At 38.5% G+C, this 21,476-nt stretch overlaps 1 protein-coding gene across 12 annotated transcripts in view; it reads left to right on the forward strand.

The window, feature by feature from the left end:
- Positions 1-21,476, forward strand: part of ARID1B (AT-rich interaction domain 1B) — a 404,857-nt gene that overhangs the window by 32,322 nt on the left and 351,059 nt on the right. For 11 of the 12 annotated variants that reach the window (XM_073337737.1, XM_073337740.1, XM_073337738.1 and 8 more), the window contains exon 2: positions 311-505. The exons of the other annotated variant lie outside the window; for it this stretch is intronic. In XM_073337737.1, the coding sequence (XP_073193838.1) occupies positions 311-505 (195 nt within the window). The remainder of the gene's footprint in view (positions 1-310; positions 506-21,476) is intronic. 12 annotated transcript variants of the gene reach the window in all.

Genomic DNA, 21,476 nt, shown 5'->3' on the forward strand with positions numbered 1-21,476 from the left:
ATAGAAAATGTAAATGCCATTTTTTCTTTTTTTGCTTACGAGTGCAAAATCTTTTTGTCATATCTCTGATTTTAAGTCCCATTTCCATATTTCAAAACTCTTTTCTAATGAATGGGAAAATTAGAACATGCTGCTTGTAGAGCCCTACACTTCACTGCATTTTTGTATGTCGAATCGTTGTTGGATGTGTTCAAAATAAAGGTTCACTGTGCTGAATAAATGCAGATATAATCTGTGCTACACTAAGGGGTGTTTCTAATTTCTTCTTACAGTATGTTTAAATCAGATCTTTGCTTGTGTTTAATAACAGGGCAGCCCAATGGATCCAATGGTAATGAAGAGACCTCAGTTGTATGGAATGGGCAATAACCCTCATTCCCAGACACAGCAAAGCAGTCCATACCCGGGGCAGTCATATGGCCCTCCAGGAGCTCAACGATATCCAATGGGAATGCAGGGACGGACCTCGGGAGCCCTGGGAGGAATACAGTATCCACAGCAACAGGTTGGTGGAGGATTTTTCTGTATTGCTTTGGTTTCTCTTCTCTTCTCTTCTCTTCTCTTCTCTTCTCTTCTGCCATTCTGCTTAATGTGCAGGCCACAAGAAAAGGCTCAAATCAAAGTGTTTTGCTTTCAGAATGAAGGTAAGGGGCTATTTTAAAAATGAATAAATAATGACATAAATTTGTTTCCTTAAATTTCACACTACGTCTAAACTATTTAATATGCTACAGACATATCTTTTAGAAGAACATGTTGAACGCCAAAAAAAATTTTGGTTGACATCACCTAGCTCTGTACATCTCTTTGGATTTTGGGATTTTTTTTTTTTTTTTTTTAAGCACTATAGGTACCCATTTCTCTCCCTTTCTCCCCTCCCCTAATAGGTTTTCTCATCCACAAGAAGAAAAACTCCAAGCTTACACTAACACAGTACCAGTTTACTGGAGCGAGACCAATATTGTTCAGTGTGTGAGAGCTTGTCATGTCTTTGTATCAGAGTTGATTTTTATCGAAGCTTTCTGTGGTTTATTTCTTTTCTCTCTTCGTCTCTCTTTTTAAAGTCAAAGGTTGGTTTTTTTCCTTCTTTTTTGTATCAGAGGATATATAAATGTAACAATCTCTCCCCTAGTCTAGTTGCATTTCACTGTTGATGGTGACCTCTTCTGCCCCTTTCCCACCCTTTTAAAGAGGATTAATTACTCATGTTCTCACCATAAATTAGTGAAGATGCAGTAGTTGTTTTCTGAAGGGGAAAACAGATTAAAGTTATCCAAAAAAGCATGTTGGCAAATTTCTGCTAGATTTCCGATTAGAGTTGTTACTGCAGACTGAGAATTCTATACTCAGTTGCAAGCACAAGGCTTTTTGATAGTGAATGGAAAACAGTGTTTTGTCTCTACATGGGGTAACTAGTTGCAGATTTTTTTTTAACTTTATTTTGTGTTAAATATAGAAAAGGACTGAAAATAATGATCTGCAGGTAAATATATTTATTTCAATCTAATCCCAATACCCACCCATTGCCATAGAATACACAAGAAGTGTCTAATTAGCTTGTAACTTCAACTATACTATTCTTGGGAGTTCTCAGCTACTTCAGATATGTTAGTGAGTTAAGTTGCAGCATTTCACCATCTGACTTTTTCTTTTTCCTCATTAGATTTTTTTTAATGGATGTTTACTTGTTTGTAAGAGGCGATTTGGTTTAAAGGAGGCCAACACCTTACTTTGTTGCCAGCTTAATACAGCCCAGGCATTTTGCCAGTTTAATAAATGGTAACCAGTTGTCATTAGGAAGGGATGTGGAAAAAAGGAGCCTTCAGTTTTTTGTTTAGCTACAGCCAAAGCAAAGTTATTAAAACCATATTTTTTATTTTTAAAGGAATTATTCTAGGTTGTTTAGAGATGGGTGTTTGAATTTTTCACTTCATTTACTAATTGCTCGATAATTGTACATTATCTGTCAACAGGCAATGACCTGGCACAGTGATTGGCTGCTGGCCCTATCTGTCTTCTCACAGCATTAATGTAACTGGCTGAGCAACATTACAGTTATGATTACTAATACTCTTCAGGGAAAAAGTGAGAGGATAATTATGACATTGAATTTTTATTGAACGGACATCACCACCTAGGCATGATTTTGTTTTGGACGGCCTCCAGAGCTTCATGTGTTTGGCTCGTGAACCTCTAATGATCTGAATCCAGTTCTTTTCATATTGCTCATATATTATCACCTTTCTACAAAGGATTAAAATGCAGGAATCCAGGTTTGTAAATTGAATTGCCAACTTACCAGCTGAGTGGTAAGTTGTCTTTGGCTCGGGATGCCACATTTTCATTTCTGCCTGGATTTTTACTTTTGTAACATGAATATCAACCAAGAGGGCCCAGTCATGCTTTTTGAAATTGATTGCCTAGTGATTGTATGTTTATATATAATATAAAATAACGTTTTCTGGGGGTGTGTGCTCAGCACTTTATGAAAATTGGGGCGCTTTATAATGTCTCAGATTGAACAACCAACAATTTGAGGTACTCAGAAATACCATACACGTGTGAAAATCTGATGACTTGTGAGGTATCTGGACTTAAAACCTATGAGTTGTGCTGGTCTAATTGGAGTGTGGGTATGCTATGCTTTGGAGGCAGGAAAGGGAAAGAAACATGTCTCTGGGAGATTGTTTTTATTTTTTTGTTTTGTTTTGTTTTAAAGTGGTGGTTTGATGCTGTCCAAAGGTTTTGGAATATTAGACTAAATCCCGGGGGAATTAGTGGGCGGAGTTCAAGTGAGATGGTTAAAGGTGCATGGTAAGTGCTTTTTCCCTAAATGTTCCATCTGTGCAGGAATTTTACTCCTGAATCTTAGCTCCATAGCAGAAGACAAGCAAAAGTCCTCAAAGCTCTGAAGATTTTAGGGTCTTGAAGGAGAAGCTGTTGAAAGATAAGACTGAGTTGACTTCAGCCACTGTGTGCCAGGGCTTGGGGTTAGAGCTGTCTGCACTGGCAGATTTTAACTTAGAGGTCTATTAATAGATGCTTCAAATGAAGAAATAGAGAAAAAATTAAAGAAAGAATAAAAGAATCAACATTAATGAAGATGCCTGGTCAAACATGAGAAATGATCCTATAATTGGCTATAAACATGCATACAAAGAAAATGTGTTCCTGCTGAATGCCATTGATTCTGTCTCTGTAAAGAAACTGCAGAATGTTGTGTGCATTTTGACGATGATGCCATTCACAGATACAGAGACAAGTATGACAGGGAGGTCTCTACTATTTGTTCAGACAATGAAGATATAGTGAAAAAAGATGAGAGAACTTATCTGGTGCAGGCAGCCTAAATTTCTGACATGTAGGTGTTCAGCACATTACATAAAACTTGTGAAGAAACGTAATGCAGCAGAAGTTAAAATATTCTTTCACAACTACCATCTGCCTCGTGGCTGATTGAGATAAACATGGGAATGGTGTACCTAGCTTTCCAGCAAAGGTTGGTAGAAATCTCAGGATAACACTGTCTCTAACCGTGTTGGGGGTGCATTCTATGAAACTGCTACAAAGGGCTTCATGAAGAGAGACACTAAACTTAACAAAGCATTGAAGGAGGTTTTGGAAGAACTTGAGAGATTACGTACAGGATGATGACATCACTCTCCTGGTCTTGGTGAAAATCTAGTTTGAATTAATTAACAAAAAAGAACTGGAACCACACAAAGGACAAAATATGAAATACAACGCAGAGGACCTTTGCATTTCTTGCCAATTTTAGTGATCCTATATACAAAGGTTGTAGTGTAGGTTGAGCCTAGAACAAGAAGGAAAGGCAAAAGTAAGGCTGAAGAATTGTTAACCTGATTTCCTTGCTCACTTGACATTGAAGATTTAGATTTTTAACCCATATTTGTTTGTGAAGGACGTTGTCACAAATTGTTACATCAAAATAATAGGAAATTGTGGAATTAAAATCACAGAAGGCAGGTCATTTTGACTGAGAATTTTGTCAATTTTTGAAAGACTTGTCCAGTCAGTTCCACATAAATCGAGCAGATGTTTAGTACACTTGGATTGGTTTGGTCAAATTGTTGTAATAAGGTAGGTGCTGAAAAATCAGAGAGGTTGGTAAAAGTATACCTGTATCTCAGTGCAAATATAAAATTGGAAAGCATTACTAATTAGTCAACTGTGGAGTCAATTGTGTTTTGTTTACAGAATTGCAAACTTCTCATTTTGGACAATGTGTGCCTGTTTTATGCTTGAGGAATAATTCATTTAAAGTGAATCACATAGTGTTTTCTGTTTCATTTAATAAAAGCCTTTGTGGGGTTTTTAGTGGACTTTTTCACCCACCCTTGCAGGAAAAGAAGAGCTTTTTGAGGGGAGGAAAATCATAGCAAATTTACATGTATCTAGAATTGTTGGAACTGTGAGCACAATCTGAACACATGGGAACATCAAGGTAGATGTCTACACCCCAAGCTTCTGAAGCATTGGCCATAAATATTGGTTTTGATGCTGGTATCCCTGATTCTGCGTGCACTGACTGTCTCTATACAGTCAGTCAGTGCCTTTTGAGCCCTGGTTGATGCTCCAGGCTCCCCTGTCAGCATGCCATGATCAATTAACTGTGTGGGAGCAGGGAGACAATGATTCCTAGTTGGTCACAAGAGCTCGGGGCTCTTCTGATGCCAAGTATATCTCTTCTGCAAAAGAGTGCCATGACAGCAACTCTGTTTGAGGAACTGATTTTACTGTAACTCTTTTAAACGGCTGGCTGTATTGGTAGATTGAGTTGGTTTGGTAGAAACCAGAAGGGCTTATGACTGAGAAAGCTGGGCCAGGAACTCCAATCCAATAGGGTTACCATTCTCTTGGATACTATGTTGGACCTGTTGGTGAAGAAAGTACTGCAGATGGCAAAGGTGGTTGTTAGCCTCTGTATAGTGAGATGCAGCTTTAGTTGTGGAATGACCCATGCTCTCACCCACTACTACTTCCCTTAGAAACAACCAACCAACCAAAAAACCCTTTAGCGTATAGGGAAGTTCTGCCTGGTTATGGAGCCAAGATTCAGGTGTGAGAATCCTGCAAGATTATAACTTGAGAGACGCAGAATTACAAGATAAATCATTTTCTCTTCTCATGTGGATATCAGAATTACTTACCTTGTAACTTCAAAGGAGTTGAATTATCTTCTGTATAAATGCACAAATGATGTGTATGTGTCAGATGGGCACACACAACCCCAAAGACTGTAACACTTGAAATTCTGCTTATATGCATTCCAAGACTTTGCAGATATTTGAAGAAAATGTTTTAAAAAATCTAAAAATGATTACAATGATATTTTTGGATTAAAAATATTCCTACTGGAAACCATGGCTACAGAGTCTGTGGACTGCTATCTACAGTTTCAAAATCTCTCTCCTGGGGCCTAATACTACACTGCCCTGCTTAAGAGGAATATGGTTGGTTTAAGTCCCGGTTCAGGAGGACTAGTTGTGTTGAGTAAAACTGCATGTTGGTAAACTGTTTGCACAATCTGAGTATAGCCTAGAAACCATTGTAGATGCCTATGCATTAACAGAACACTTAAGTAGATTTAAAATTGCAATGTAAATGCATTTTAGAACAGTATTTGAAACTCCTTTTTTTGAGTTCACAGTTTTGGGTTTCTGCTGAGAGAAAGTGTCATAACATACCACTAGATTTGTATCAAGAACCCAGCTTTTGCTTGCTTATGATTAATTTATTCTAATGTGATCGACTCTTTTATTAAAAATCAGAATTCAGGTCCTGACACATCAGTAGATTTTTCAAATACTTGAATTTAAAATGTATTCATTTGTGAGTTTTTAATTCCACCAATTTATTCTGTTAATGTTCTGGAGTCTTAATAGATCTTTATTTATTTAAACTCATTGCACTTGATTATTAAAATGATATGGGTGTAATTTCTTTAGTTTTAAATAACATTTTCCATAACTTCAGTTTCATGGTACTGCATTTCTTATGTAAGTGACAAAATTAGGGACAATTTTTCTGTGTGGGACAGATGTAATGTTAAGCTTATAATGTAGTGACATCCCTGCTTAGGCAGAACTTCAGAGAGAGGTTATGTTGTATATTTAAAGACATAATAAGAGCTTTTAATTTTTTGTCTTTTATGTATTTCCTAGAATTTTAAAGAGACAGTATTGAAATAAAATTAATTGGTCTGAAGATCAAAGATAGTGAGTACCCACATTTTTCCAAATATGAAGTCCCATGTCAAATATGTTGATAGAAAATATTTTCTCTGCACTGTTACTAATAACAATATCAGATAATTGAAAAGGAAATTGTTTTTAACATCTGACTTACTCTTCCTCAGTTCTTTTCCTCCCTTTAGCATTTTGATAATGAAACTATACTGGTCAGTTGCACTTTCTTGTTCTCATGTATTTGCAAAATACTGTTGTGCTTGGCTTCCAAGCTCTATAGGAAAATGTTTAAATAAAGTTTTAATTGAAATTAAAAATACATCAACATTTCTATTAAAATTAAGGTTGTGTTTTATTAACCCTCCTGCCCCCCCCCACTCTGCCTGTAATATTTTCCATTCCTCAGCTTAAAAAAAGGAAGTAAACTCTTCCAAAAAAACAAACCAACCATACAATAGTTTATGAAAAGTTATACGTTTTTCAACCAAGTCTGAAAGCCTGAATATATAGATAAATGTTTGAAATAATAGGATGGTCCTTTCAGTGCTGCGATGGGCCTATTTAATCAGTCAATCACTGGATAATTGATGTTTAGGATGTATTAAATATTCTAATGGACTGGAACAACATTTTATTATGTAAAATAAGATTGTGTTGTGAGATGCATAGTAAAATCTTTATGGAAAATAGTTGCATATGTATGTACAGTAGCCATTCTTAATAGCCAGTTAAAGCTTAATATAGCTGCCTTTTTCTAATTTTGACTTTTGATCCTGCAGACTCTAGGTAGGGATGATCTCTGCTCCCACTTTGAACCTGCTCACGCTGAGTCATTTGTAAGACTGGTACCTTAAATGTCAAAATATCCAAATGCCATCAAACTGGATTGTGAACTGATAATTTTCTCATATTTCATTTTAAAAATATTGAGTGTTGAGTGCAAAAATGCACCTTCTAAGTGTCTTTATTGGCTGAGTTTTCAAAGGTCTTACACTCAACTCAATGGCATTTGTCTGTCTGTCTGTCTGTAATGTGATAACTTTTGAATATTGCCTCCAGGAAGAATCCTATTGATTTTGGGGAAAGATGGAGAACTCAGGAAGCTCCTGCCAGGTCTTTAGCACAGCCACAGTCTCCAGCAGCGCTGTGGTTGTCTGTGGATCAGACAACTGGTTGAGGGCATCCATTAACACCCGCTAGCATAACAATACCCTTGCTCCTCTCTGCCCATCTTGCCAATAGAGTTTAACATGTTGACACCCTGAATGACATAGGTCTCAGACAGAAAGTAGAATAATGGTGGGGGGAATGGGGCACACACAGCCTTGGGGAGGGGGACAGACAGAGCCCCTGGCATGGGGAGAATGTGGAAACAGGAAGAAGGAAATGAGTTCACATAGAACCCTTGCCATGGGGCAGGGGAGGGAATGGAGAGCACACAGAACCCCTACTATGGGGGAAGGGAGAGGGTCTTTGGAATGGGTGGAGGGAGTAATGGGAGGGCACACAGAGCCCTGATCATGGGGAAGAGAATGGGGGACCCTGGTATGGGGGAAATAGGAGTGCACGCGGAACCCCTGGAATTGGGAGAAGGGAGACTCGGGCACAACTCCTGTTGGGGGGTGATTGGGGAACCTGGAATGGGGGCCATGATTGGAAAGAGGGGATTGGGGGCAAACACAGAGTTTCTGCCATGGGATGGAGAATGGGGGAAACTGGTATGAGGAAAGAGGGGGAGCACCCAGAGCCTTTGGCATGTCAGTGTGTGTGTGGAATGAATGGCATGGGGGGAAGTGGGAATGGGGGTTCACACAGTCTCTGTTATGGAGGAGGGAGAGGGGGGGATGGTATGGGAGGAGAGCTGAATGGGGAGTACTCCGAGCCACTGGCATGTGAGTGATTGGGGGAGTTGCGGAGAGTCTTTGAAATACAGTGGGATGGGAGAATGGTACACAGGGAGCTTCTGAGGGGAGAGCGGAATGGAGGGATACAAGGAGCACATGGTGTGTACAGTAAACTCAGCTTATACAAGGTGTCTGATCCCCAATAATTAAAAAGGCAGAACTTTAAACCTTCTGAGACCAACTTACTTATTTTGGTTTATACACTTTGTTTGGGTGGAGCAGGGGAAATTTGCTTCTGGTTGACAGGTTTCAACTTGGAGTAAATTTTAAAGGCCAGGAAAGTTATAAAACCTCTGGGAATGTACGGTAAGGCTTTATTATAATGGAAACTGCAAGTCAGCCAGAACTATAGCAGCATCAATATTCACAGTGCTCACCTTGGGTGACATCCCAGATAGAAAATGTCCAGTTTAAACCAAGGAAATCAATTGGCTGTTGACTTGGCAGGTAGATTTTTTATAGCTAGCAAACACTAGCGTACTAGCTGCTGGGTGACTGGTGTGTGTGTGTTACTTTGTGAAATCTTTTAATTCCAGAAGATTGAAGTATGCCGAGAAGAAGGTGGGGTTCACGATAATGATTTGCTTCAACCTAGTAATTGGAAGCTAATGCATATATACAAGGAAAACTAGTCCAGCTGTATATATATTTCCTTCACTAGTGTACATATTGTCTTCATCCTGTGACAGAATTGTGGTTAGATTGCAGTTTATGTTCTGAAATTGTTTTTAGTAGGTATATTGGTGTGGATGGTAGAGGGAAGGAGGGAGAAAGTAGAATGTTTGCTCTGTTATTTTTTAGGGGAAAAATATCAGTGTGACTCTATAGGGGGTGGGAAGTTCTGGTTATTTTTTATTTTCTACATACTTGGAATATTAATTCAAAGAAGGGTGGTTGAATCTTTAAGAAGGCGACTTTTTCCTCCCCTGCTTTAGTATGTTTTTTAATGTCTATTTAATTCAAAGAGTTGTGAACAATTTGAATAGAAGTAATTTCTTCACTCAAGGTGTTATTTGAATGGTATCTTAGTCATTCTGCCAGTCCTCTATAAACTTCCAGGAAAAGAACACGGTAGACAAAATAATAAGGCAGAGGGGAGGAAAAAAACTTCTTTGATGGGGGAATCTTGTAGACCTCTCTTTATGCATCTTAAAGAGGGGAAAAAAGGGCCTGACCCCATTTGTTTTCCTTTTTAGGTCATCTTTAAGAGTCGATCTTTTGATATTCAACCATTAATCATTGCAAAATCAAAGTTGCGGTTGTCCTTTGTCTTGTAAAGAAATGGGATTTTATATTTTAGGTTTATAGAAACACTAAAAAGTGTGTGTGTTGTGCAGACTGTTGGAAAGTGTTCAGTGTTTTTCTTTCTTTCTCTCTGGTGCTAAGCCTCATTGACTAAATTGAAAAAAGGCAGCCACTTTAGTTCATGGTGGGATAAGGCTTTATGTTGTATTGTCTCCTTTAGAATTATCCCTTCCATTCAGTGTAATTCACTCCATAGAGGGAGGGGAGCATAGATTACAGATAATCGCAGAATCAGATTTGACATAAGTTTGGGTCTTTATGGTAGCTTAGCTCTTCATCTTAACACTGGTCATCTGACAATGTTTACTGAAGGAAATCCCTTAAGTAGCAGAATTGTATTATTATGGAAAATAGAAATCACTGAAATGCTTCTATTATTTCTTTAGAACTGGTAGAAAAAATTGTAGGTTAAGCAGAAAGCGTCAGCTGCCTCAAGGAAACAGTGCTGTTCCTTCAAGCGGATGGCAGAGTGCTATCTTGGAAGGGACACTGGTGCCAGAATTTCAGTCTCACCACTTCTTCACAGATCTTCATTAAATGCTCATTTAACATTGATCTTTGAGAGTGTGGCAATTGATATGTACACATTTAATAAATATATTTTTCTAATTAAGTTTTTCTCTCCATACTGCTAAGTTATTGTGCTTTAATCTGAACACCTTGATGAATATAATAACATTTGTTGTGCAGCTAGACCAAATTGGAACTGGTGCTGCTCATGGAAAGGAAGAGGGAGGAAAACCTACAGAAGTGTTTATTGTTTACTGGGAATTTGGAAAGGTTGCTGTTTTGGGAGATGGCAAAGCACAACTCTCCCTTATATGAAGGATTTTGTTGTTGTTGAGATTTTTGTATATGAAAAGAACTAGCTGTCAGTCAAAGTGCTATGTAGCTAGTAAACTTGAATTTTGATTATCAGCAGTAGGGGACAGGGCAGTTTTCTCTCTGCTGAGTGAAGCAGGGGAAGCATTTATTTTTGGACAGCTTGTTTTGCATGGCAGCTTGAGACATGAATTAAGGTATTTAAATCCATAGGGAAATAAGTGTCTCATTTTAAGAAAACTCTGCTGTGGAATTATGTTTAATAACTGTCAATTAATGTCTAACGAGGAGGTTTAGGTTAAGGATAATTAACCGCTACTGTTTGTATTATAACTTTAGCTAACCGCTCTTTCTCGATTATATTTATCAAAGGAGAGTTTTGTGCTCATAATGTTTTAACTAACTACAACCAACATATATATGTAGTAGCATTTCGACTGCACTTGCTACAATATACCCACTGGACATTTTGAAAATGTTATATATAGCTGATATAAGCTTATCAACACGTACTATCAATTGTCCATAAATCTGAACTAGTGCAGTGGGCGCAAGGGAGTCACTGATATTTGAGTTTTAAAATGAGGAGGGCGTATGTTTCCCATGGCTAATAGTTGAACTGTAGATAAGGGGTGAAATCCTGATTCATTGAAGTCAATGGGAGTTTTGCCATTGAGTTCAGTGAAGTCAGGATTTCAGGATTTCACTCACTGGGCCTGATTCTGATCTCATGATATTGGAGTTCAGTTGAGTTACCCTTGATTGACATTATTGTAAGCATGATCAGAATCAGCCCCTTGAGATCCAGTAGGCAGAATTCCAGCCTGGCAACAGTAGAGTGGGTCAGATGGAGCGTCTAGTGCATTATTGTGCTAATTAAATGCTGTCCTTTTTAAAAAGGTAATCAGAAATGTTGTTTAAAAAAACAAGTGATTCTAAATTCTTTTCTGAAGTTTTCTGATTTTTAACCGATAAAATAAGAATACTTAACATTTTAAACTATTGGGTAAAATTTTTCAAAAGCATTTTAAGTGATGTAGGAGCCAAAACCATATTTTTGAATGTAGAAGCCTAAGTCTCATTGAAAGGGACTAAGGACTAAGGCTTCTGAGTGTCTAAGTCTCTTTTGAAAACGGGGCTTCGACACCTATGTCACTTGGATAAAATCTTCAAAAGCACCAAAAAGTTAAATACTGAATGAAGTAGACTTATAAAGGCAATAATGTTGCTATTGCATTGTACTCTAGGATACATGAGTGGAATGGGATCATCCAGACATGGGCAGGCTGCTCTGGGCCCCTAAAAAATGGTAATAAACCTATATAGTAAAATTTAGAAGTTGTGGCTCTTTTGGTGCTGAGGTGCCTTTTTTAAATGATTGTCTCTGAGTTCTCAACAGCTCACGGTCTAGTTAGACTCCCATTCGCCCCACACCTTCTCTCTCCTTTTTTTAAAAAAAAAACCTATTAAACTAGAATCAATTAAATACAATTCTTTTAAAAATAATTAGACCTTTTTGATTTGAAAAATAGCTTGTGGTGGAATGATCAGTACTACAAAAAAGTAAAAAAACTTTGTCGACCCTCTTTTGTGTAGTTGATGTTGAACAGTGTGTAAGTTCAAGAAGTAGGATCAAGCCTGCTCATCCTCTCATGTAAATGTTTTATTGGACATAGCTTTACCCGTGAATGTAAAATTGGGGGTGTATATGTTGTTTTGTTTTTATTTAAGTTCCTTATTTCTTCTATTTGGATCACTTCTATTCTGACACCAGAGTTTCCATAGCTTTTATCAGCTCTTCATATATCTCACTTTGCTGCTTATAGCTTTCACTAAACGTTGGTATTTTCCTCCAATCTCAGGGGCAGGGGAAGATCCCAATGCAAATATTGAATCAGAAGGTTTAATTCTCTTGATTTTTTGGTTTTTCATTTTCTTTTTTGAAGACGAAATTAAAAGTAGGTGCAGATGGAATGAAGGGAAAGTAGGAGTGCTGCTTAAAGCCCATCCACTTTTCACACGCCTTTGTTACTTTACAGGCTGGAGTGTGACCACTTCTTTCACTGGAGCTGCACTTGCACCTGTGGTGCGTAGATTGTTTTTCTTTAAAATAAAGCAAGAGTATTAAATTCCTGCATTATTGGTTATAAGCATTGAATATATGAATCCTCAGATACCTTAAAAATAAATAATAAAGCGTGGTGGGGAGAGGAATCCAGGTCTTTCTCATATTTGTATGTGTGCTACCCCTTTTTCTCCTTTCTGGCTGTTTTTATTTCGCAACATTGTGCTATTTGGACTGATGCTTTAAGGATAAGATATATAGGCATTGTTAACCAGGTTGTTACATATTTTCCCTTTAGCAAGTCCACGTTAGAAAATAAATTCAAATTTTTACTTTAAAAGGTGTCTCTTTGGGGAAAAATAAGTGACCCCTTGCTTTGATATTTGATATTTATGTCAAAGGGGCACATCACGCTCTTTTTTACTATATTCCATAGAACAGAGGTAGAGTTCCCTCGGTATTGGGAAAACTCTGTATAAACTTGTGCTTTGATACAAGATTCTGATCTAAATGAGCAAGGTTTAGGCAGCCACTTGGGAAAGATGAGGTTTTAATTATAAAAGCAACGTATTTATTTTGAATGTTCTTTATGCTTTGTAGGCCAGATTGGCAGAGTTACTTAATTCTTTTACAGGACGGTCTGTTTCTCTGAACTATTTAATGTTGTGCAAACAGAAAAAGTAAATATGTGTGGTTCATTGCTAGAAACACATTGATTCTGTGGGCAAGGGGGGGCAGTTCCTCTGCAAGCCTCTGTTTAAGGGTCCTTTTTTTCTCCTTGAATAATGTATTGTGCTGCTGCTCCTGACTTTCCCAATCAGCAGCACAATAAAATTAACATGATTTTTGACAATTCAGCAGTGGCCCACAGCATTCTAAAAGCACCGGTGGAAGCTGACCAGTGTGTGTCCAGTCAGTTTTCACTTCAGTACTGCTTGGCATAACCATGAGTTAAAACTGAGGCAGAGGTACTGGACATAGCCCTCTGCACATTCAGGAAGACAGTACTTAATGGGTTTATGCTCAGTGTATATTTAGAAGGTTGTCTTAGCTAGAAATTTATATTTTACAATGAAAGATTAAATTCTGCAGAAATTGATGGGTTAGGCCTCACACTCACAAAGAAAAAAATCTTTCTTGCTGCTGCAGAGCAGGTGAGTGGAATTCTCAAGCCCTGAAGATGATGCCATCAGAAATCCCATATATCCTGTGTTCCCTCTAAGCTGCGTGGTTGTGCGGCTGCCCAGGAGTGAATCAAGTGCCATGCATGGTGGCGTGTATTCAGGTTCTCCTCCCTCCACAGCTCTACAACCGCGTTGTTCTTGCCCTCTGTCTTTGAGCCCCTGGCCAGCTGCTTCGTGGGGTTTTGGCGTGGGGAAAGAGGGGCGCTGATGTCAGGGTCTCCTTCTCCGCAGCCTGTCCCCTGCCCGTGTTCCCCATCTCTGCAGAGCAGAGGAGGGGAGACAGGGCTGAGAAGTAGGAAAGCTGCTGGCAGCTGCTGTGATCTGAGCCTTCTGGTGTGAGTGCCTTCAAGAGACAGTGCACGGTCTCTCATTGACTTCCCCAACAGCCAGCATACACACACTTTCTCTCTCACACACACACGCGCACACATACACACACACACACCCCGTGTGTCTCGCTCAATCTCTCACATGCACGCACATAGTCTCTGTGTCTCTCTCATTTTCTTACACATATACACTCTTTATGTGTCTCTCAATCTCTCACTCACACACATACACAGTCTCTGTGTGTGTCTCTCTCACTCAGTCACACACACACACATGCTGTCTCTGTGTCTCACACACACACACAGAGTCTGTCTCTCTCTCACAACACGCTGTCTCTGTCTCACACACATTCACACACAGTCTCTGTCTGTCACACTCACTCTTTCTGCCTCACACACACACTCTCTCTGTTACCCCCACGCTCACTCACTCACACACACACACACACACACACCCCCCCATCTGTGTTATATGCACAGTGTCTGTCTCTCTCACACACATATACCCACACACACACAGTCTCTCTCTCACACACACACAAACACACTTATCTTACACACATACACACTGTCACACACACAACATCTCTGTCTCTGTCACACACACACACACTATCTGTCTCTGTCACACACACACACTGTGTCACACACACACACACACACACACAGTCTCTGTCACATATACAGTCTGTCTCACACACACACAGTCTCTGTGTCTGTCTCACACTCACCTCCCAACACATGCCTATGTTGTTGTTGTTACTTCTTGGTACTTCCTGCAATGCACATACATTCTCTGTAATTGTATTCATTCAATTTTATTTATGTTTATTTTAGTTTCTGGACTGGTCTATGCATTTCATAATTTTATTTCTCTCTTATGCTTAAATTTAGTATTGAGCTCTAAAATGCCTAACCTGTCCTGGGTGGAATAATTATCTCGATGGTAACTTTTAAAAATATATATCTAGGTTTTTTGTTTCTACTGGTGGCACACATCTGCACATTACCTCGATACTGGTGCATATAACAAAAATCATTCCGCACATGGATGGAAAAAATTAGAGGGAACATTGCATATATCCTCCCTACAATGGAGATTTGGAGGTTCTATGATCTGAATAAAGGTGTAATCTTGGACCAAGTGGTAAAAAGTACACTTGATAAATGCCATCACTTCAGACATTTGTTCTTTATTTTTGGAGTTTTATAACATAACACTGTTATATAAGAAATGCTCCTGTATGCCTTTAACAGTGGATTCTGCTTTCCCCCCCATCTTGTTAATCTCCGTTGTACCTCTCTGATAGCTTGTTGAATCTTGTCTTTTGTAATTGAATATTTTTTGCTTTCTGTATTCTGATTTAGTTTTTCTACAGGTGTAAAGTGAGAGATAATATTTGCCCACCTTTGTGAAATGCCTTGAGAGCCTGTTAAAAATAAGTGTAAAGTATTATAACTGTTCCTACTTGGATCATTTTCCATTTGCCTACAGGGCTTCTGTAACTACTATACATTTTCTGTAAAACCAGAAGAATGCTCTTAAATTCAGAAAATAAAGTAAAACATTATTCTGAAGTTTAGTAGTAGCTATTGTTATAAAGAATGTGAAAATGTAGGTTACATTTGGTGCTCTCCTTAGTGAAGAAAACACTTTTTTTAGTTGAAAGGTATTTTTTTTAAAGCAGACATGGTCCAGTGTATCCCATTTACAAGAATAGGCAGAGGTATGTGAGTTCTAGATCCTTTTAAAATTGGTTATAAAAAGTCCTTAAAAATTTATAAACAGCTGCTGATGGAAAAGACAAAACATTTTGGGCCCCACTAATCCTTTAGTCATTTAGTAGTAGAGTGCTGTAAAATACAGCTTGCAATTTTTTACTGGGTACTTTTTCCTGTCTGTGAAGATTGCAGAGTTATACCAGACTATTTGCCATGATCAGTCCCATCCCCAGTGGAGGGAGGTAAAATCTTAAATGAAAGGGTTTTGGGGATGTGTGGAAAGGACTGTGGACCTCTAGAAAAGCAATATCTGCACTGCTGACACAGATTATATAAGGAATGATCATTCACTTCTTGTGTGTCAATAAAAATGTAGGAGAGCACCTTTCTTGACACAGGGTTTGCTGAAACATCGCTGCTGTCTTTTTTTGTAATACTCCTGTGGATGTTTTTGCACGAAGTGGTATCTGTCAGAGCTTGAAATATTCTTGCGCAGTTCCCTTTGAACAGGTAGCACAGGACAAGTTCTAGCGCATAGTTACTTGACATGGGGCCGCCTACCACAGGGAAAGAATGTCTTGCTTACATATATCTAAGTTGATGTGCTAAGAACTTTGCCAGTCATTTTACAGTTTACATACTGAGCTGTAAATAATTACTGAGCTTCCATTTTGAGTCATTGCTTTTTTCTTTGAATAAAAGGGGAAGGTAGCAGTGGGAAATCTTGAGGATGCTAGAACAATTTATGATTAGCCTGGAGATATTTTTACAGTGAATCCTATATAAATCTGCACATTTTTATGACTGCATTGCCTTTGATTTTGGATTATAATTTTTGTTCTCCCTGTGTGTTCAGCACTACGTCTTATCCAGTAATGCACACAGTGTGCAATGTGTAAAATTACTATTTTTTTTTAGATAAGTGAAAATGGTTCAACATCTAGAAGATTCACATGAGAATGAACACTTTTCTTTATGGGGAAACCTTTTCTTAAAATTAAATAATTAGTTCCATACAGTTGGAGCAACTGTATCATAGCTGATATTTGAACAGTGAGTTTTATAGTTTTATGAAACTATTATAAGATTTTTTTCACTCCTTCACTGATTCTCCAACTCTAGTGATTGATCGAAAAAGATGAAGATGCTTTAAATCAGCCTTGCAAAATTGTCATGAACGTTTACCATCCTAGGCACAAAAATCTATTGACTCATCCTTATTGCAATGGTGATGACAATAGTAATCGTATTTTGCTTATCCATGAAAAGTAGGAATGGGCAAGTCGAATTCTGAAAGGTTGTTCTGGATGATGCTGTGTAGGGCATTTTCTCTCCCTTCCTCTCCCTCCCGACCCACCGCCTCAGTGGGTGTAGTGTTTGCTGTGGTGATTTTAAAGAAGGAAGAAGACCCTTCTCATTGTTATTGTTAAGGAATGTCATTGCTGGTCATTAACTCTCCCATTAGGTCTCTGACTTGCAGTAAAATTTGCCCAAGGTCGTGCCACTCTCATCATTTTGACCTCTGTGGCCAGCACTTTATAAGTAGATTTGCAGGAGATTTCTTGTTATGTCAGGAGTGTTTTATTCATAGGTTGTAGAAGATGTTACCAATGCCAGTACCTTCTTTTTGGCATAATCTCCACTCCCTAGGTTCTTCAGTGAAAGGTCCTGTTGGTTTAAAGCTGAATGGTCTCAAAAGGGTACACATCTCCTCTCTACCTCAATGACAGTGTAATCGGAAATACAGTGACAGAATATGTAGTGGAAAATCTGAACCCACATTTAACTAATATAACCTGGCTCGGAGCCAGAACCTGAATCTTTTTATTGTGGTGCATTTTTACTATTTAGGATAAGAAGGATTATCTAGGGACAAATTATAAATCTTACAAAAGGGACTGATGAACCTTCTCCTGAAGGTAGCTGGTGTCAGTAAATGATTGCCTGTTGACCCTGATTTAATGGCCTCATATGTGGACTTTACTCCTGATGCTCTCTCTACATCTTTAAACCCCTACTGTATCACTAGTGTCAGAGTAATTGATTTCCTACCACACCCTGCTGTGTATTGAGATGGTGACTTTTCAGTAGTGTATAAAACCATTGAATGTCCACACAGGGAAGTTAATAAGACAGTGGGGATAAGTGGAAATATTGGACTGAGTCTGTTTTATAGGATTGAGTGCCTTCTTGGAGCTACAGTCTTTGAATTTCTATTCTGGCTAGAGAAGACACAAATAGAGGATGCAAGAATTGGGGGAATGGTAAATAATGGAGAGGACAGGTCTGGATACAGAGCAATCAAGATTGCTTGATATGACGGTACAAGCAAACAATGTGTGTTTTAATATGGCCAGTTGTAAAGTCATACATCTAGGATTAAAGAATGCAGGCCATACTTAAAGAACGGAGGACTCTGTTCTGGGAAGCAGTGATGAGAAAGACTTGAGAGTCATGATGGATGACACGAGCTCCCATTGTGACTCTGTGGCCAGATTTACTAATGTGATCCTTGGATATATTTTACTAATGTGATCCTTGGAGTAAATTGGTCACAGTTTATATACAAAAATTAGGGAACAGAAATGTGATGATAGAGGGGATCTTCATTCCAATAGACAAAAGTATAAAAAACGATCCAATGTCTGGAAGCAGAAGCAGGCCAATTCAGACTAGATGCAAGACTTCAGAGTAGATGATCACAGTAGTCCCTTCCAGTTTTATAATCTATGAATCTCTGCACTACACTAAAGTCTTCACAGATCCTGAAAGTACTGTGACTCTAGAGCTGAATGCAAAATATAGGCAAGTCTATACCAATTGGTGTTGAATGTCACAACTGAGAAGTTGTCATTGGGTGACTGTGCAGTCCTTTCTGAAAGAAACTGACATAAATGTTGGAAGTCTGCTGTTTAAAAATTCAGCAGTTGTCATTTACACCATCTCAGTTCCAGTGGTTCCAACTGAAAGCTCCTCCAGATGTTGTACAGTTTTATCTAGCAACCAGTTTAGTAAGGTCTAACTGAATTTTTATTCTCTAAAACTTTTGGTTCTGCAAATGGTAATTCAGTCCTTTTGAACCCCTGCAATCAGGGTACTCATTTTTTTTGCTTTTTACAAAGAATCTGGTATTGTAGCAAGATGCTCAGCCCATAAGATTAGAAAGGAATCTTGTGCCTTCAGAAACTGATCATGAAGTTTCATAAAGGTAAAGTAATTTATTTCTTTTCATTTTGTCGTTTTGTGAAGAGCACTAAGGAAAAGATTTCCATTCCTTAGATTCCAGACAGGTAGTTAATATGTATGTAGAAGGGATCAAAAGTCTGTAAATGGAGTAACTGTTCCATCACCTAAAGTTTTCGTCATGAGAATTGAGATGACATACAAAAATAGTGGTGTCCTGTTGTGTCATTCAGTCTCATACCACCAGGGCAGTAGTAGCTTCCTAACAAGAAGCTTATCTCAGACAACTGTAAAGTTGCAGCTTGTTCTTTGTGCCCTCTTCCTCTCAAAACTATACACAAAAATCCTGATCTTTAGAAGCCGTGAACACCTATCCCTCTCAGTGACAGCTGCATCTCTGAAGATTAGGCACCTTTAGCTGAGAAGCTGTTCAACAGTTGGGCCCTCTTGACTATGTGACTCAGCGCACGTCCTTTCCTCTTCTGAAGTAATTTGGTACAGAAGACACTGGAGATTTTTTTTAAAATCACTAATTAAAAACGTAGGACCAGTACTTGGGGGTCCTCACTCTGACAAAAGACCTGCTGAAGTCAGTGGGAGTTTTACCTGAGTGAGGACTTCAGGATTTATATAATAATTTCTTCAAGTTTTGCTGTTCGTATGTGGGAAGATTCCTTCTGGTGAGTATGATAGTTTGAAGATTGGCTAACCTGTGGAATTTAGCCCATTTTACTTCCTAGAGCCAGCTGATGTAAGAGATACCAAAGAGCAGGCTCCATGAAGTTGTGGTAAAGGAAAGCTAATCTCATAGAATTTCCACGCAAGGATATGTGCCTCTCTTGCTCTCTCTGTATTTTTTCTGTCCACTGACAGTAGTTTCCTTTAACAGGTTTTTTTTGATTAACAGTTTACTTTCCAAAACTGACCACAAGGAAACATGTTACAATTAACTCATAAAACTATACCGTAGGTTAAACTAGGATTTAATTATAACAATTTTCTCTGGCTCTGTTAATAGCTAATGACTTACTTTATATTTTTTTAATGTCTGGGAGCCATGTTACAATATACTCCAATTATTATTTCAGATATTATCCTCTACTTTCTCCAGACAATGGAATAGACAGTTAAAATCCTGTCTTCTATGTGAGATGTAATTTTTCATTTAAAACCTTTTTGGTTTTTGGAGAGGGGATGGGGAATCAATTGTATTTAAAATTCACAACACCTGTTCAAAAAACTATTTATTGCAATTTATGTTCTGCTTTCTTTAAAATGCCTGCAAACCCTACTAAAATTTAAGGAAGCTATTTATGATCATCCTAATCTTTAGAAATTACTATACATTCCAAAACAGGAAGAAAATATGGTACCACAAAGGGGTTGGAGTGAGGAACATATGGCAGATAGTCAGAACGCCTGGGTACTAGAACCTAGCTTTGCTGCTAACTTGCTGTGTGACCGTAGGCAAATCATTTAGCCACTCTGTGAATCAGCTTCATCTATAAAATGGGGATAATAATACTTCCCTGACCCTTTGTGCTATTGAGGGCTTAATTAACTTTGTAAATCACTTTGAGATTCTTGGAAGAAAGGTGCCATAGAAGTGCTAAATGTTGTTAATTTATTATAACTGCATGATTGCTTGCAAATAACTGAATACAGTATCCCAAAGGGTCGTTCGTCCATTGGGAAGAAGACTTTTTAGAAAATGATATAGAAGCAGAGTCTCATTCTTTCCTCCATATGTTTCTTTTTAAAAGAAGTCCAACACGGTACCCCCTAACAAAGGTGCACCTGCACATCAAGCACAAATACTCATGAACTGTATGATGGAATAATTAATAGTTGCTTATCACAGAGCCTCGTTTGACTTTCCATACAATCCTGCCAAGAAAGTCTTACCATCTCAAATAGCTTGACAGAGGACGCTTGCCACGGCATTTCTTTATGGAAGAATGAGGGGTTACCTCTTTGCAGCACAATGATCATCGATTTATTTATATAGTTTAATTACTTGGTTTTACTACATTACATGTACATTAATGGGCAGTGTTGGATATTTTTTCTTTTCTTTAATGACTCTACAGTATTTCTAGAATGTATTTATTTGTATTATAGTGGAACTTACCTACATATACTTACCTACATGCCTCCAGCTTCCATCCAGGACACATAACACGATCCATTGTCTACAGCCAAGCCCTAAGATACAACTGAATTTGCTCCAGTCCCTCAGACAGAGACAAACAACCAAAAGATCTTTGTCAAGCATTCTTAAAACTACAATACCCACCTGGGGAAGTGAGGAAACAGATTTACAGAGCGAGACGGGAACCCAGAAATCACCTACTACAGGACAGGCCCAGCGAGAAAAATAACAAAACACCACGGGCCATCACGTACAGCCCCCAGCTAAAACCTCTCCAGCACATTATCAGTGATCTACAACCTATCCTGGAAAACAATCCCTCACTCTCACAGACCTTGGGAGGCAAGCCAGTACTTGCTTACAGACAGCCCCCCAACCTGAAGCAAATACTCACCAGCAACTACACACCACACCACAGAAATGCTAATCCAGGAACCAATCCCTGTAGCAAACCTTGTTGCTTACTCTGTCCCCATATCTACTCTAGCGACACCATCAGAGGACCCAACCACATCAGTCACACCAGCAGAGGCTCATTAACCTGCACATCTACTAATGTTATATATGCCATCATGTGCCAGCAATGACCCTCTGCCATGTA

This window comes from Lepidochelys kempii, chromosome 3 (genome assembly GCF_965140265.1).
Source record: "Lepidochelys kempii isolate rLepKem1 chromosome 3, rLepKem1.hap2, whole genome shotgun sequence".
In the NCBI taxonomy this organism is placed as follows: Eukaryota; Metazoa; Chordata; order Testudines; family Cheloniidae; genus Lepidochelys; species Lepidochelys kempii.